The 16291-nt window shown below is 47.5% G+C and overlaps 1 protein-coding gene across 2 annotated transcripts; it reads left to right on the top strand.

Annotated features, from left to right (window-relative positions):
- Positions 1–6596: 6596 nt before the first annotated feature.
- Positions 6597–15756, top strand: LOC137855449 (histamine H2 receptor-like). Of its 2 annotated transcripts, XM_068679587.1 has the most exons (6): positions 6597–6737; positions 7361–7526; positions 10548–10678; positions 10775–11063; positions 13876–14052; positions 14666–15756. In XM_068679587.1, exons 3-6 carry the CDS (start codon positions 10660–10662, stop codon positions 15342–15344), a joined length of 1164 nt encoding a protein of 387 aa, XP_068535688.1. In that variant the 5' UTR covers positions 6597–6737; positions 7361–7526; positions 10548–10659; the 3' UTR covers positions 15345–15756. The 2 variants fall into 2 exon arrangements, with proteins under 2 accessions (XP_068535688.1, XP_068535689.1); XM_068679588.1 differs by lacking the exon at positions 6597–6737 and having other exon boundaries at positions 7118–7526.
- Positions 15757–16291: the final 535 nt, after the last annotated feature.

Here is a 16291-nt window from a genome sequence, read left to right as displayed (position 1 = left end):
AGGACAGAGAAGAAGCTGTGCTGTGCTTCTGGCAAGACCCTGCTCTTCCAGTGGGGGCTGTGAGGACTTAAAATTTGCCTTTGCTGCACCGTCTGCAGCTGTGTGAGAAGATAAAGCCTCGTGAGGACATCAAGGTCTCACCTAAAGCACACTTGAAGCCCTCCTCCTCACCACTTGGTCCAGAGCAGGGCTTCCAGGCACCAGCCTCACTCCTGCACAGGAGGTGCCTGTAAAGATTTTAATACAGAGAGGGCTCTGCTTTTTATTTCAAAGCAGGAGGCCTAACATGTGGTTTCACTGTCCTTTATTTTGGATGTAAACCTAAATGTGACGTCCTGTGTTAGAACTGCACAGCCCAGTTAAGGCAGGGCAGCCCCAGAGGAGCGCTCAGCTTTTATTTGTGATACAAATGCAGCTTGTGGTCCCATTCAACTTGCTTCCCGAGGTCCATCCAGGGCAAGAAGTTCCTATTATGACAGCAGAGGTTTGGCAGGAGCAGGCTTGGGGTTTGGTCTCGGCGGCTGCTACAGGTGTAGGATGTGCAATGGTATAGGAGAAGAAAACCATACCCAGGGAATGGTTGTGTTGTGCTCTTAGCTGTTGTCAATGTGGGTGTCTCCTCTTCCACTTGGACAAAGCTCCATTTCCTCATGTCTTCTGGGTTGCAGAAACCATAACACCCTGCTGTGGGTGTTGCCGTTGAGTGCACTGGCCCGTCTTTTAGTGGCTTCTCTTCTGCAATGTTTACAGCACACAGCAATCCCCGATGTCCAGTGAAATCTTCCTCCCATCTCCTCTCAATTACTCAGCCTAATCCTTGTCAGCCTGTAATCAAGCCAAGCAGCCTTGTGAGACACTAATGTGTTTCGTGGTTGTAGTTTGCTTGCCAGCACCGATGACATTTGGAAAGACAGTGGTGAGTCATGTGAGACAAATGGTTAGTGCCTTCTATTTTTTATGTATGTATATAATTAGATTTTTCAGCACAAGAGAAAGCAGCCCTCGTCCAGCTTGTCAGGAAAATAATAAAAAAGGGAAAGAAAATCTTCTTTGGCAACTTATTTCAGCCTGAGAAGTGGTTTTCATGATAAGTGTCTTTAGATGACTTTTTTTTTTTTTTTTTTCCCAGAGATTTATAAAATAATTTCACTGTTGTTGCTAGAAATGAATAATAGAGCCATGAGACAGAATTGCTGGAAGCAGGTAAAAATCCTGCAACTATTTAAATAGGGACCGCACGGGTCTAAGTTACACAGCTCTGCTGCAAACCCAGCCTAAATATCCCTATCCAGGTGCTTAGGATCAGAGGGCACTTTGGGGAATGTCGGTCTTACTCACCAGGTCCTGGTTTATTGCTCATTAACGTATGGGTAAAAACACCGAGCCTCCTGCCTGACAATGGGCTCTTGTTTGCAAAACAGGGTGACCCGCAGGTGAAAGCTCAGTGGTGTAACCAAGGGAAAGGAGCGTGCCCACGTTGAAAAGCTGCCCATCTGATAACTGGGACGTGCCCTTTTCCAGGTAGAAACGTTTCGCTCAGAAGTACCATCAACTTTCTGGAGAAGTCTCCCGCATGAATACAAGGCAGCAGCTACACAGAGATAAACAAGCCACTTCAGAGATGTGAGTGAAGTTTTGTGAGAGTGCATGGCAGACGCACGCACGCTTCGTTGCAGGCTAACCAAAGTTCCCAGAAAGCTTCCTGGTAGGTAACAGCTGGTCCTACTGTACAAATCGGGATTGCTTTCATGTAAATTTTGGGATATTTTCCTACCAGCCTTAAATACCTCTGCTTGAACTACAGAATATCTCAGGAATAACTGCGTGCAAGGACAGTCGATGTGCAGGGACCGTGATCTGACAGCATTAGATCTTTGCAGGATATTATTAGGTCTCTACAGGATACAACGTCCAGGGTCACCTCAAGGTGTCAGAAGAAGACTCAGCTGGAGCTGCTCACGGCCATGTGGAGTGATGTGTGTGGCTGAGCTGAAATGAAGCAACAGCAAACAATTCGAGCACTAATAGAAGAGAGTTCAGGAACTGTCGCTGTTACAAGGCACAGGCAGTGCTATGCCTTGTCTTTTTCCAAATAAGCTTCTGCAGCTTACAAGCTTCAAAATCTTCCACAGCTCAAGGAAGAATCCATAATAGAGCAGGATTTGGATATAGAGCCCCATATGTTAATTAATTTGTACCTACAGCCCTGCAGAAGAGGGGTTGTAAGCAGAGGTGTGGGGAGAACAAGAACAAGTCCACTTGGAAACCACACCTTGCTTGTTTGTACCAATGAGAAACCCAGGTAGAATACCAGAATAATGATATTAAAACTTATTTTCATGAATAACAATTACCAAATGTACCCTGTCCTTTGAACATGAGCCACACAGACTGTACTTCAGGAGTTCCCCCCCCCCCAAATCACCCTCATCTTTGCAGCTGTCCACTCCTATTCTTTCTCAAAGAGTAGTTTGCATCCCCAACACCACCAAAGACTGGGGTGGACCAGCACTTACATGGGGGACTTCTACTATATTTTCAAATTTGGGTTTGGAATTTTGAAATGACAAGTGGCCTTTCTTCTCTCCAGGGATTCATCCAATGACCTAAAATTGCCCTATAGGTTGAAAAATGTTGGGCACTTCCATAAAAACATCCTGATGCTTATAAACACTTGCTGCTATTTAATTTTTTTCTGTCTGTGAATCCAATACTATATTTTCTTCTTCCTGATGTAAAATAATGGGTGCTGAGATAATAAATGTAATCTGTCCTAGGTTCCAGTAATTCCCATGGATTTCACTGGGAATGTTTTGTGGATTTCCAGTTTCCTCAAAAAACAGGAGGATCTTGATTTTTTCAGTAGAATGACATGGGCTACATGCCATTCCCTACTATTTACTTCAAGAATATAAATTAGATACAACTGAGACTGCAAAAATTAGGAGTGTGTATCCCCTGCACAGCCTTTGGAGAAAAGTGCATCCACTTCTGGGAGCAGAGAAGCAGAACAGAGCAGCAGAGCTGAACGCCTGCAGCGTGGATGAATGGCAACAGGACTCATCCCTCGGTGTTCATCTTAGGGGTGAATGTGTCAAACTAAAAGGTTTATGAATCCCACCTGAAAGAGAAAACATAAATATACAGGGAGGGGATGATGCGGGAAAGAAGGAAAGGAAATTGTCAGAGAGAATTCATTGAGAGCAAGAAACGTCTCAGCCACAACAGGACATGAGATATTAAAAAGCACAGCCAGGGAGCACAGCAGGCATCGTGTGCCAAAGGAGCTTGTTCTAGAGCTGATGGGTAGCACCGCTTCCACAGAAATCAAGCCCAGCACATCAACGGGAGCTGACAGAGAGCACACCCCAGAGGCAGCTGTCTCTGCTAGAAAAACAGTGCTGAGCAAGAGTCTTCAGTGGCTTCTGCTCAGAAGCGCTGTCAATCGGCCAGGTTATTAACGAGTTAGTCTATAATGGAGATGACTTGGTACAGCTTCACACCTGGCTATATCAAGATAGACAGGAAAGCAAATGCTCATTTCTTTCTGCCTTTTATGCAGCTGCCCCAAGAACGATGCTGATCAAGGGGCTGTACCATCATTGCCAGGCTCCCCCTAAAAGGACAAACGAAGAGAAAACACAAAAAAATCTGACATTCCTCCAGGCCTATTTATCCAGTGCCATGTGATTTAGCTTTTTTTTTTTTTTTAATATTATTATTTGTTATTTCCTATACTTTTGGCAGATCTCCTGGTGTGATAGGGTTATCATGTGCCACGGTGGTATCCTCACCACCAAAGCCTTGATGTCTAAAACCCACCCAGGAAAGCATTTCCTTGCATCCTACCACTTGGCAACTTAACATGTTCCTCAGAGATCCTTTTCCAGAACAGCTTGCTTCTTGCAGGGACTCCACTTTCCAGGTTAGTATTAAGGGCAAATAAAGCCTCGGATTATTCCTGAGTCTTCCACACCCAGTACCTCTTATTTGGCAATTCAAGGAGATTTGTTGCTTTCTACCTTTAGCTGTACCTCGGTGCCTGCATGAACACAGCTCTAACACTGATTTTCTGAGGTCAGGCTGCTTTTGATATGCAAAAGACTGTGGGGTGCACACTTCCTATTTCTCTTCTTGCCAAGATGAGAAAGTCAATTAAATTCTGTTTTTCCTGACTACTCCCTTTCCAGATAGCCTGGCATAAAAAGTAAAAACAAAACCCCAACAACCCATTTGAACCTTTTCCTGCTTTACAATATTCTAGAAATTACAATATATGCTAAATTGTGCTGTTTTGATGGCTTGTGACATGTCAGCAGGTGGTATTGATCACAAATGACATTACTCCAAGCTGTTGACACAGCATCTGCAGCACGTTGTCCAAACCGCTTTCTTCACCTTCTCACCATTATCTATCTTTTTTGTCAGTTTTTGGGATCAGTGCTATTATGCTTGAAGAACTGCAAGCCTTTATTACTACTCTCTACTCCTTAAAAACTCTATTATTTGAGTCTGACAGTCTTCCTAGATTACACGATGATAAAGCCACTGTGAGAGCAAAATGATGATAGCTGGCTGAAGTGAGCCAGAACCCAGATGGGTTGCAGACCTCTGGGTACCGCAGACAGTAAGAGGAGCTGCCATGAGCCCAAGTCATTTAATGCTCCCATCCAACCAAGTACAGTTAAATATAACCCATGATAATGATCAATTAACTGTAATTTATTGTCAGAGGCAGGTTCTTTCAGGTTTTTGGAACTGCTTTTGCACTATAAATTCAAGTGACATTGAGAAGAAGAAAAAGCATGCTTTAGGAAGGGGCTGTCAAAAAGATACAGCTGTTACTTTTAAAAAACAAGGGTTTTCTTATTTCTTTATTATATATACCCATGGCAGGGGGTTGGAACTAGATGATCTTTAAGGTCCCTTCCAACCCAAACTATACTTTGATGCTACGATACATATAATATCGTTCTATGTGTTGAAGTTTGGTTGTCAGCACTGGATAAATAACAGTTTGGTATATGCTTTTTTTAAATAAAACCCTCAATCCTTAAATTGTTTTTTATTACAACTCCTTCCCCTTTGCTTGTCTTCCCCAGCTTGGCTCAGTGGCACTGACGGCAGAAGGCAGGAAGACAGAATGTAGCTTCAAGAGCTCGCTGGCAAACCGTACCCTACAACTTTCCTCCAGGTTTGAAAATTGTTATATTTGACCTAAAACAAACTATTCTGTTTGGATTTCAAGCTTTCTAAAAGCCATTTTGAAATAAAAGGAAAATTGAAAGATAACTTTAAATACAATATTATTATTTTCCATAGATGTCAAAACTGACTTTTTAGAAATGCACATAAATTCTTGTTGATTAAGGCAATGAGATAAATCATGAAATATTCTAATCCATGCATGTCTTATTTCTCCACTTTTATACAAAGTATTTTTTCCAATCTCATTAAAAAAAATACAGAGATGAGATGGGTTTTGGGTATGATATGAATTTTTTTGCATTTCTTTCTTTCCTTTCCTGTTTTATTTCATTGCTGCAGTGGAAAAGCATCATTTAGAGTAGATTTTATTACTTTTAAAGGGTAATCTTCTGTTTCTGAAGGAATAAATAGGATGGTAAGTGTCCAAATTTGCTCATCCATCCCAGTTTGATTACTAATGTCAAGCACAAGCTTGAAACGTGAAAGGTCGATGTCCAGCCCAAGAGCTGAGCCATGCTAGGGAGATGACGGTGCATCTGGGTTTCTTCAGTTTTCACCAACCCTGCTCAAGATGTTCCCTCTCCAGACTCTTTGAGAAAATTCTCAAGGACGTTCTCTGTGACAGGTGAAGCCATGGTCTTAATAATCAAATTGGTGGGAGAGGTAAGTCAGCTTTTGGTGATGGTCAACAAGTGTTAAGGTGAGCTGGTGTGTATGGCTGTGGGACTTCGGGCTTGGCTCAGGACAGGAGCCATGGATGAGTCGCACGCACACCAGCCTTGCGTTCCCGACACCCAGGCTCTCCAAGAATCTCATTTTTTAACCTTTCCTTGCCAAGTTCATTTTCTACTGGAGCATGGAGCTGAATGAGGGGACTGAGAGGTACCAGCCACTGCTCCATGCCCAGACCTGAGCTGGGAGAAGAAGACCAGCCCTCCGAGGAGCACACGCCACCTCCACAGGCTGCTGCCAGGCACCTCACGTGAGGTGCAGGAAGCGAGTGAGCTCACCTCACAACACTCCCAATTCTCCCCCTAAAACCTGATATTTTTACACAACGGTGACAAAAAACTCCACAGCAGGGGCAAAACCCTACTATTTTTACACATTAGGGGCCCAAACCCTGTATTTTTACATGAAACCCTGCTGTTTTTCCACAACAGGGGCCAAAACTGCTATTTTATCACAGGTAGGCTTAAACCCCTCTCTTTCTTTTTTACACAACAGGGGCCAAAAACCCCGCTCTCTCCACACAGCGCAGGCAAAAAACCCGCTATTTTTCCCCAAGGCGGCCCCCCAGAAAGCACTTTTTTTACACATCGAAGGCAAATATAAACCCAAACTGCTTTATTTTCACACAGCAGGTGCCACGGTGAGGCGAGGAGGCCCTGAAGGCCGCTGGGCCCGGAGGGGGAGCCCCGGCCCCTGAGCCCGGCCCGCGGGGCGGTGGCTGAGGGAGGCGGGGAGAGGCGGGGCGGCTGCCCCGGCCCCGGAGCTCCGGAGCCGGGCTGAGGCTCCAGCTGCTGCCGGTAAGAGCCGACGACGGTTCCCAGGGATGGGACATGGGGATTTGACCACCCCCGGCACCGTCCATGAAGGGTTGGGTGTGCCCCCGGGCGCCGCCCGGAGCGCTCGGTGCTGGGGGCTCCTCATGGAGGTTGGGGTTTTGCATCCCGGGATTGGGGTTTTGCATCCTGAGGGTTGGGGATTTGCATCCCAGGGGCTGGCGATTTGCCCCCATGGCATGGGATTTGCACCCCAAGGATTAGGGATTCGCCCCCCGTAGCATGGGATTCACAACAAGGGGGCTTGGGGTTTTACACCCCAGGGGTTGGGGATTTGCGTCCTGGGGCTTGGAGGTTTGCAGCCACCCTGGTTTAGGGTTTTGCACCCTCATGGGTTGTGGATTTGCATCCCTGGAGGCTGCTGCTTGCACCCCAAGATTTGGGGTTTTGCACCCCAGCTCATCAGCTCCCTGTGTTCGCATCGTGGGTTTAACTTTGCCTTGAGTTGTAGCGTACGATCGTGCTCCTGCCTGTGCCTGCTCCTCGGAGAAGTGCTACAGACTCGCTTTTCCTGCAGAAAAAGTGCGTGCTGCTTCTGTGGGGGAGAGATCTCGAACGGGAACGGGCTGTGCTATTTAATGATGCAGGTTCGACGCGTGGCAGTGGAGCGGGGATGATGCTCACACGCAGCCCAGCCGAGATCGCTTGGTGGGAAGGGACCGGGGCATCCTGCAAGCTGCACCCTGCTGCTGCTCCGAGATGCTGCTGGGATGCTTTGAGCCAGCTGGCTGCCTGCAATGGCCAGGTTTGAAGGTAAGGATCATGCTTGCTTCTGGTGGGCTGCCAGACGCAGGTCTGGCGAGGTGTTGGAGAGGTAGTTGGGGTTCCCCTGCACTGATTTGGGGATGGAAATAAATCATCTGTGCCTGAGAAATGCTGCCCTTCAGATGGAATAGGGAGAGAAAAAAGGAAATTCAAGACAGAGGCACACTTGCATGGCCTCTTCGAATGCATGTTTTACAGGTGGGAGCATCCACAGGGACTTTCCTCCTCCTTTATCACCAGCCATGCATAGTAACTTGCAATACACTGCTGTTAACACCCTGCTGTCCTGCTGTGGTCTCAGCTCCCACAGAGGTCCTGGGGTAGCTGCATGTTGCCCTGTGCTAGCTCTTACTCAGTTTAGCAGAGGAGCAGAGTGGCAGCAAATGTATTTCCCATTTTCACAATTCCTGTAAGATTTTAGAGTGCAGTCAGCTTTGAGATTGCAGAGTGTTTTTCCCCCCTTTCCATCAAAATATGCATGTTAGTAATGAAATTAACCTTTTACTTGGGATTTGTTTGCTGAATAATTAGGTCAGACTTTCTGTATATTCAAGGAAAGCTGCTGAGATGATGGAGTTGCTTCTAGACTTCTCTCGGGCAGACTGAGAACAGAATCTGTCACATGAATTTTTGAAGAGAAGCATAACTGGGGTGTCCAAATAGAAGCAACACAAACCCTGAGGCACCTGAGGTCCCCATTCCTTCTGGGCTGATTGCATAGCATGGTGCAGTGGGGCATTTATCCCACTGATTTTAGGGGGCTCCTTACAGGAAAGCTTGAAAGAGATGTTAAAGACTCTGTGCTATGTCAGCAGCATAGCCACATGAGCTGCTGCAGCTCGTACAAGAATTTAAGTACTTATTATTCCAATACTTTGTGAAAGTACATCCCTTGGGAGGATGGCACATCCCGTTTTGTCCCAAAGATTTCCACAGAGATTTTAAGATTGTATCATCCCCTGCTTTCCTGTATTAACAAGGCTCCAGATGGTTCAGGGGTAAGTAGCACTTCTTAATAAGAAAGAAATAAGTTGCTGGCTGCCCAGTCAGAGGCAAAATAAACACACAAATAAATAAATAAAAGGATGCTTGGCTGTAACATAAAGAGCAGATGAGCTGTGGATGCACTTCCAGGGGCTTTATGTGGGGATGCTTGAAATGGAGCCCGCAGCAGCAGGACCCTGTTGTCTGCACCTTGAATCCAAACCTGAATTTCAAGCATCCATCATCCCTTCTTTTTTTGCTGAATATTTGTGGTTGGAGAAGTGGCGTGGGTGGTCAGGTAAGTGTGATTTCCAGCTGCTCAGTCTGTCCTGGCATCACGACCGAAAATAATACAAGAGTGTTTCTTTGATATTTTGTGAGTGTGGACACGTTTGTTACTTCTGAGCATCGTTATGTTGTGCTCCTAGATATATCCTGCATTAAGCAGCTTGCTGCTGGTTTTCCACTTGGAAAGACCTAACCAGGGCTATCCTGGTGGCCAAGGTGGTACTTGGGTATCACAGAGAGCTTGCAGAGATGGACTCTAAGAGCTCTGTTCCCCTTCTGCTTGAAGATTGAGAGCAGTGTGTGCTCGCAGATCAGTACCAGAGCAGCTGTGTGTAGGTGACGATCTGCTTTAATTGTTTGGAGGAACACTTGCACGCCCTGAACCATGAGCACAGCCCGCAGGAGAAGGAAGATCTAACTTCTAAGCTCTTCTGTTTCAGAGTTACATCTGAAAACCTCAGACAACAAACCCAGTATCCTCATCAATAATTATTCAAGGCCAGAGGGAAAAAAGGAGAATGTTTTGAAATGAAGCAAAGCTGATTTGTCCTGTTAATGCCTTGGGAGCCCATCTCAATGCTGCATGCTCTGCTAGGAGAACAAAAGGATGGCTGTGTGGTGGCTGTGTGCTTAACCTGGTTAGGGACCAACTTCAGGTGGACACCAGAGGACTGCTTCCAGACCTGCAGCAGCCCTGGAGTTGTGGGGACACCAGCATCTTCACCATGCTGGCTGCGTGAAGGTATCAGGAGGAGAGCAGGCTGAACAGTTTTTCTGCCAAAAAATGGGGCTGCATCAAAATCAAACAGTGCTCAGCAGCACATCCATTTTGATGATCTCCTCAAAGGGACTTAGAGCGAAAGCCCTAGGCTCTCCTCTTCTGTTAATAATGGGAGAGCTGGAGGTAGGATTTTATATTTTTTTGTATGTGGTGCTATCAGGATGTGAAATGTTGCCCAAGGCTCATTTTCCTTGTGACTGCTGTACTTAAGACACCCTGCAGCCTTTTAGCAGCACCTGCCTGGGGCCTGATGCCCAGCAAAGCTGCTTGTTCTCAGCGCTGGTGGGGCAGGAGAGCTTTGGGTCCCAGGCAGCAAGTCCCTGAAAAGGAAAAAAAGAAAAAAGAAAAAAAAAAAAAGCTTTAATGGGACTCAGTGACTGAGCGTTAAAATGGAAGAAGAAATTCATCTGTGAAGTGATGGACTTTGAGGATGATTAAAAGGGGGGGAACCTAATTTCCTGATCTCACCCTACCTTTGTGTCTGCAGCAGTGGGCTCTGAGCTGACCATTACCATTCGGGAAGGAGATCTTTGGATCGTGGAAAGGTCAGCTCGGTGCTAAGTGCCAATCAAAAGCAGCAAACAACATTAGGAATTGCAGTGAAAAGGAGTCAGGGACAAAACAGAGAACATCATTACACCATCGTATAAATCCACGGCGCTTTTACTTCTTGGAAACTGTTTGAAGTTTTGGTCCATCACAGTCTTAGAAGAGCTGCAGAGGTGTCAAGGAGCCTCAAAGCAGGCTGGGCAAGCAGTCTCACCTGGTCTGTGGACAGCAAAGATGTAATGAGAATGTATTCTGGGGGGATGGCGTGCTGCTAAGGGGGATTTAGCAGATCTGCTTTCAGTCTGGATTTCAATTTCTTGCTTGTCTTCTCTCCGCTCACAGAGCTTTTGTTTGATTTTTTTTCCCCTTGTATCTGCTTCCCCTGATAACACACTTGTCATCCACAGGGGAGCTTTTAGGCACCGTGAAGGACTTCAGCCTGTGCCGCACGTTTATCCTGACATGTTTCAGACACTTCTGGGCTGATAACCACGACGGACTGATAACCATGGGGCAGTGATGGCACAGACGCAGCAGGGTGTGTGGAATTTTTAGCGGAGCACAAACGTGGCTTCTGTGCTTCCTTTCACCGCGTGTTGAAGTTGTAATTTGTTTCCCCTTCTCTGCCATCCAGATTTTAACAGTGGGAGGATGCTGATGGACAAAAACGAGTCCTGGCTCTCTAATTTCTCCTCCGCTGCGTCATCCTTTGTGAAAGGAGGTGGCAGCCGGGCGGGGATCGGCCTCCAGGAGGTGGTCATCGGGTTAATACTCACCCTCATCGACTTGGTCACGCTCCTGGGAAATACAGTGGTCTTTATCTGCCCGGTGGTGGAAAAGAGGCTGCGGACCGTCACCTACATGTTCATCATGTCCTTGGCCACGGCAGACTTCCTCGTAGCGTGCCTGGTCATGCCGTTCAGGTAAGAAGGGATCCCCTGAGATTCAAACGAAACACAGGATTGTGGTTGTTCCTTCTGGCTCCAAAGGTGACACACTGGTGGAACTCGTGGGGAAGGATGACAGCCTCGTAAAATTAATCATTTGCCTGCACGAGCAGAAACAGTGCAGCCTGCAGTAGGGTATCAAATGTGATTCACTGCGTGTGGGGGAATTGTTTCGCCCCTATTACCATTGCAGATTGGTGGCTGTCGTGTTGGCATGGGGACGAAGGCCATCACCCCTCTCCCTGTGTAAAAGTAAGGGTTTTAATTAATTATATATATATATATATATATATATATATATATATATATTATTTTAGGATTTTATTTCTAGGGTAGTTTAGGTTCTCTCTTTATTTAAGTGCCTCTTCAGGCTCTCAGAGGATGATTCTCCCTGCACGAGGTGTGTATTATCAGCACCTTCACTACCTGGCTACAACTGTGGTCTAGATGATCCTAGGGAAACAAATCCCCAGACCAATGTTCGTGCTGGGTCTGTCTGTCTTGTGCTGCAAAGCGGCCCTAAGTTTGTGTAGGGTGGGTGGCGGAGCTGCATTTAGAGCTCTTGGAGCACCACAGAGGAGCTGAAGGCTATTTTCCCCTTTCGAGCTGTCGTTCTCACGGGGCTGCCTACGCTTCTGAGTTTGGCACTGAAAGGTATTTTCCCAAAACAAATTTACAAACTGAGCTAGTGGTTTATGCTGTCAGGTGGGAATAAAGCACTTAGCGGTGCCCTACGAACAGTACCACTGCCAGCTTCAGCTCTGAACTGTGTAAATTTTTAAATTCTGCTTCTCGAGTCATCCATCCATGCTCACCTGTCCTCCCCACTGCAAATATCTGCGCCGGGGGCTTTTATTGCAGCTTGGTTGGAACCTGCTCCTACCCTGCTGCGGTCGGTGGGAATTAGGGTCTGCACCGGGAGGTTTGTGCTGCTGCTGGTGGGGTTTCTCCCTGGGGTGGTGGAAATGCTGCAAGAGGGTGGTGGAGGAACGCGACTGCTGCTGGTGCAGGACAGCCAGCAGCTCTGCTTCTGGTCTGCACCCCTCAAACATTGCAGGTTTCCTGATGCAAGGTTTGGGTCACATCGTACCCAGCTTCTCAGCTTCGTGCCCATGCTGCTCTTCTGAAGCACAGTTTGCTCCTTGGTGCATGTGGTAGGTAGCACATGCCAAAGAGGAGGAAAAGAAATGACCCCAGGAGGCAGTTTGGCTCAGCAAAAAGAGGTTTTGTGATAGAAAGGAAGGAAAAATGTGGTTGCCATCTGATGCATTAACGTCGTAGGAGCAGGACTTCTGCTTTGTTCTTGGCTTGGCTTGCTGGAAGGAGCAGCTCAGCTGTGCTCGGCTCATTGTTGAGATCCTCCAACCAGCCCATCTGTTTCCAGGCTGAGTGTTTCGAGCTTTACAAGCAAAAAATGAAACACCGAGGTGACTTCATTTCTGCTGGTGGGGTGCGTTTCTTTGGGATTTTATTAATCCTTTTTAACCTGCTGCATTCCTGGGCCTTCAGAGGCTGCATGCACCAGAGAAAACGGAGTGGGTGGCCCCTGCCTTGTGCTCCGAGAGCATCACTAGGCCAAGGGGGTCCCAAGAGAAGCGTGGTTGTGGCCATTAGGTACAGGATCTGTGTGCAGGGATGTTCATGACAGCAGTATTGTTGGCCTCTGGACAACCAAGGTGCTCACACCACAAGCTTTTCAGGCAAGCAGAGGGCTCCAGGGCACAGGGACAGATTCTGCTGGGGGATTTGTGAGCAGCAGCCCACGTAAAATGCTGCCCGCAGCTGGAGCCCTTCAACAGCACTTCCAGCAATGCACTTACCCTGCTTGTTGTGCTCTAAAACAACCTTTACAAGTGGTTTTAATAAATGGTGGCTAATTAAATGCAGAGCAGGTGTTGGCTTCCAGCTCCCGATAGCAACTTGGCTCTTTCTGCCCCTGCCAGGCAGCCAAGCCCACCTAAGGGTCCCGCAGCAGCTCTGCTTTCCCTCTGCTCGGCCGTAAAGCTGTGAAGTTAGAGGATAATTAAAGCTTTGCAGCAATAGGTAGGTACTCAGCCTTCCACACCAAATTCACACACAATGGTTGTTTCAGCAGCACCCCAGGAGTTACAGAAAGCTGCTGAAAGAAAGGGGAAGCAAATTGCAGCTGATTGAGTGCTGTAGGAACACGCATCAGCCTTCCTACAGCTGCCATATGTTCCTTCCTTCGCTGCTCACTTCTTACAGGCCCCCCTGACTTTGTTGGGAATGGTTTTGGCATAACGTGCTGCTTTTTGCTGTTGTGCTTCCCTCACTGAGGCATTTGTGAGCTATGTACAAGCCACTCAGGCTTCCTCCTAGGAGATATATATATATATTCTTTTAATCCAAGACTTGAAATCCTTCAGTTTTGAAGCATGAGACCAGATGAAAAGTGAGCTTCTTGGCAGAGGCAGCATCTTCCACACCTTAAAAACTGGGGAGGATTCATAAAACACCATGCTTCATATGGCATGGGAAAAAGCTGGGATAAACAAGGCTGTGCAGATGTGTGTTTTGGGAGCTTTTGGAGCAAAGCATCTTGACCAAGGCACCTGCAGGCAAGAAATGGGTTTGGTCTTCTTCAGCCATGCCCCACCTGGGGGTTAATGCCTTGGATTACACTTTGAAGGTGAATATCTGGTGTCTGAGCTTCACTCCATGCTTATCTCGAGTACCTCCAATAAAACATGATGTTTCTTCAGTGGAATCTTGAAATAGATTCAATCAGCCTCTCTCGCTGATTGTCTCTGCCCATTTTCTCTCGCAGCATCATTTACGAGGTGACGGGGATGTGGCTGTTCGGGAAGCTGTTCTGCAAAGTCTGGATCTCCTTCGACGTCATGTTCTGCACCGCGTCCATCGTCACGCTGTGCTTTATCAGCCTGGACAGGTACTGCTCCGTGGTGACCCCCTACCACTACTCCAGAAGGATGTCCCGTGGCAGGTGAGTGTAGCTGCTTCTCATTCTGGGTCCTTCCAAATTTTCACTTGGCCAAGGCCTATAATGAAAAGGGACCAAATGAGCCGTTGGCTTTTTCTGCCCCAAATCAGAACACAAGAATCTTTGCACCATTTAAAGTTTTGCAGAACTTTGCTCTGCCAAGGTTTCATGTGAAACGTTGAAATGAGGACTGCAGGGTGAGGAGGGTTGTCTGAGGGTGGGCAGAGAGGACGTTTCAGGAAGGATCCTCAGCAGGTAAGATAATGGCTGGATATTAACGCTGGAACCAATTGGAAAAATCTCCATGCTGTTGTTTTAAATATTAACAAAAATCCTCTATAAAACCTTCCTTCATATTTTTTCTGCCAGCTCTGAGCATTCCTTACGCCAGCCCCAATTCTGTAAGCCACAGATCCAAGCACCCGGTCATTAGTTGTTGCTGTATGGACGTGTTGTACCCCAGCTTTTTCCCTGCTCAGTGCCTCCTCCAAGCCCGTTGGGAATACTGAGTGGTGATATCCCACATGGGTTACCGCGGGGATTGGGCTGTACTGCATGTTCTCAACTCAGAATAACTCAGACCCTCTCTCCCCTCCCCATCTCTTGCCTTCGGCAGATGCATTGTGATGACCTGCACGGTTTGGGTGTACTCCTCCCTCATCTCCTTCCTTCCTGTCATGCAAGGCTGGAACGAGATCCCCGGGGTGGATTTTGATGCGGGCACCGAGTGCGTCTTCGTCACCAACTGGATCTTCGCCATCGTGGCCTCCGCCCTTGCGTTTTTCGTCCCCTTCATGGTCATGTGCAGCATGTACTTCTTCATCTACCGAGCGTCGCGGCTCAAGGCCACCCGCATCATGTCGCAGACCCTGGAGCTCCACTACCACCCCAACAGCAAGCGGCAGAACCACCTGCAGCTGGAGAACAAGGCCACGCGGACCATCAGCATCATCATTTCTGTCTTCGTGCTCTGCTGGCTGCCGTATTTTGTCCTGAACGTCTGGCTGGCTGCCCGGGGCACCGAGTCTGCTAGCACGGTCCTGGTGGACACCTTCAAGGTCATCACTTGGTTGGGGTATTGCAACTCCACCATCAACCCGATGCTCTACGCCTTCCTCAACAGGGACTTCCAGCGGGCCCTGAAGAAGCTGCTCATTTGCAGGCCCCGGTCGCAGGTGGACATCGGGGAGGACATGGTGTCCATAGCCACTTTTTCCAGGACTGCTCCTGACCTGGAATATAACATCACCGTGCCGGTGCCCAATGGTGTCCTGAAGGGCAAGCCCAAGCAGTAGGGACTCAGAGATGGTTGCTGGAGGTGGTGGTGTAGAAAATGCAAGAGCACGTCCTCGTGGAAAAGTGCATGGCAGGAAAATAGGGGATGGAAGGGCTGAAATATTACAGCTGGGGGCATACGGCAACGATGCGTTTCTTTCTCTTCCACGGTTTTATGAACAAAGAGGAATTTGTTGTAGCTGACAGAGCTCATTCTTTCCTGAGTAATTATTTTTTTAATGAGTATTTCCTAATATGAATCCAATCTTCATGCTGGGGAAAAGAAATCAGTAGAAAAACGTGACTTTGCCTTACTGTATGCGCATCCTGGTGATCTACAGCTCAAGTTGTGATGGTATTTCGTCCTGATTTGAGCCCTGAAGCTCTCATCTCGCAGTTTGTATTACAGATGTGACCAGGTATAGTTAAGTACACTGTTCACACAGTCTGAAGCCTGGTTTGTCTGCACAGCATTCAGCTTGTTCGCTTACTTCTGAAATAGAGGTTTTGGGCTTTCCCAGGCTCAGGGAGTTGGGGTTGTTCAGCCAGGAGAAGAGAAGGCCCCGGGGAGACCTTTACAGCGGCCCTCCAGGACCTAAAGGGGCCTGCTGGAAAGCTGGGGAAGGACTGTTTGATAGGACAAAGCAGAACGGTTTTAAACAAGAAGAGGGGAGATTTAGGTTAGATATAAGGAATAAATTCTTTACCATGAGGTTGGTGAGGCACTTAAAAGGCTGCCCCAGAGAAGCTGTGGATGCCCCATCCCTGGAGGTGCTCAAGGCCAGGCTGGATGGGGCTTTGGGGAACCTGGTCTGGTGGAAAGTGTCCCTGCCCATGGCAGGGGGGCTGGAATTAGATGATCTTTAAGGTCCCTTCCAACCCAAACTGTTCTGTGACCTGAGTTCAGAGAGAAACACTTTGGTCAGGGAAAAGATGTTCTTGGTCAAAGCATGGAGGGACCCTGGAA

This window comes from Anas acuta, chromosome 4 (assembly GCF_963932015.1).
Source record: "Anas acuta chromosome 4, bAnaAcu1.1, whole genome shotgun sequence".
Lineage (NCBI taxonomy): Eukaryota > Metazoa > Chordata > Aves > Anseriformes > Anatidae > Anas > Anas acuta.
Note: the sequence above shows the minus strand (reverse complement) of the source record. Positions and strands in the feature narration are given on the sequence as shown.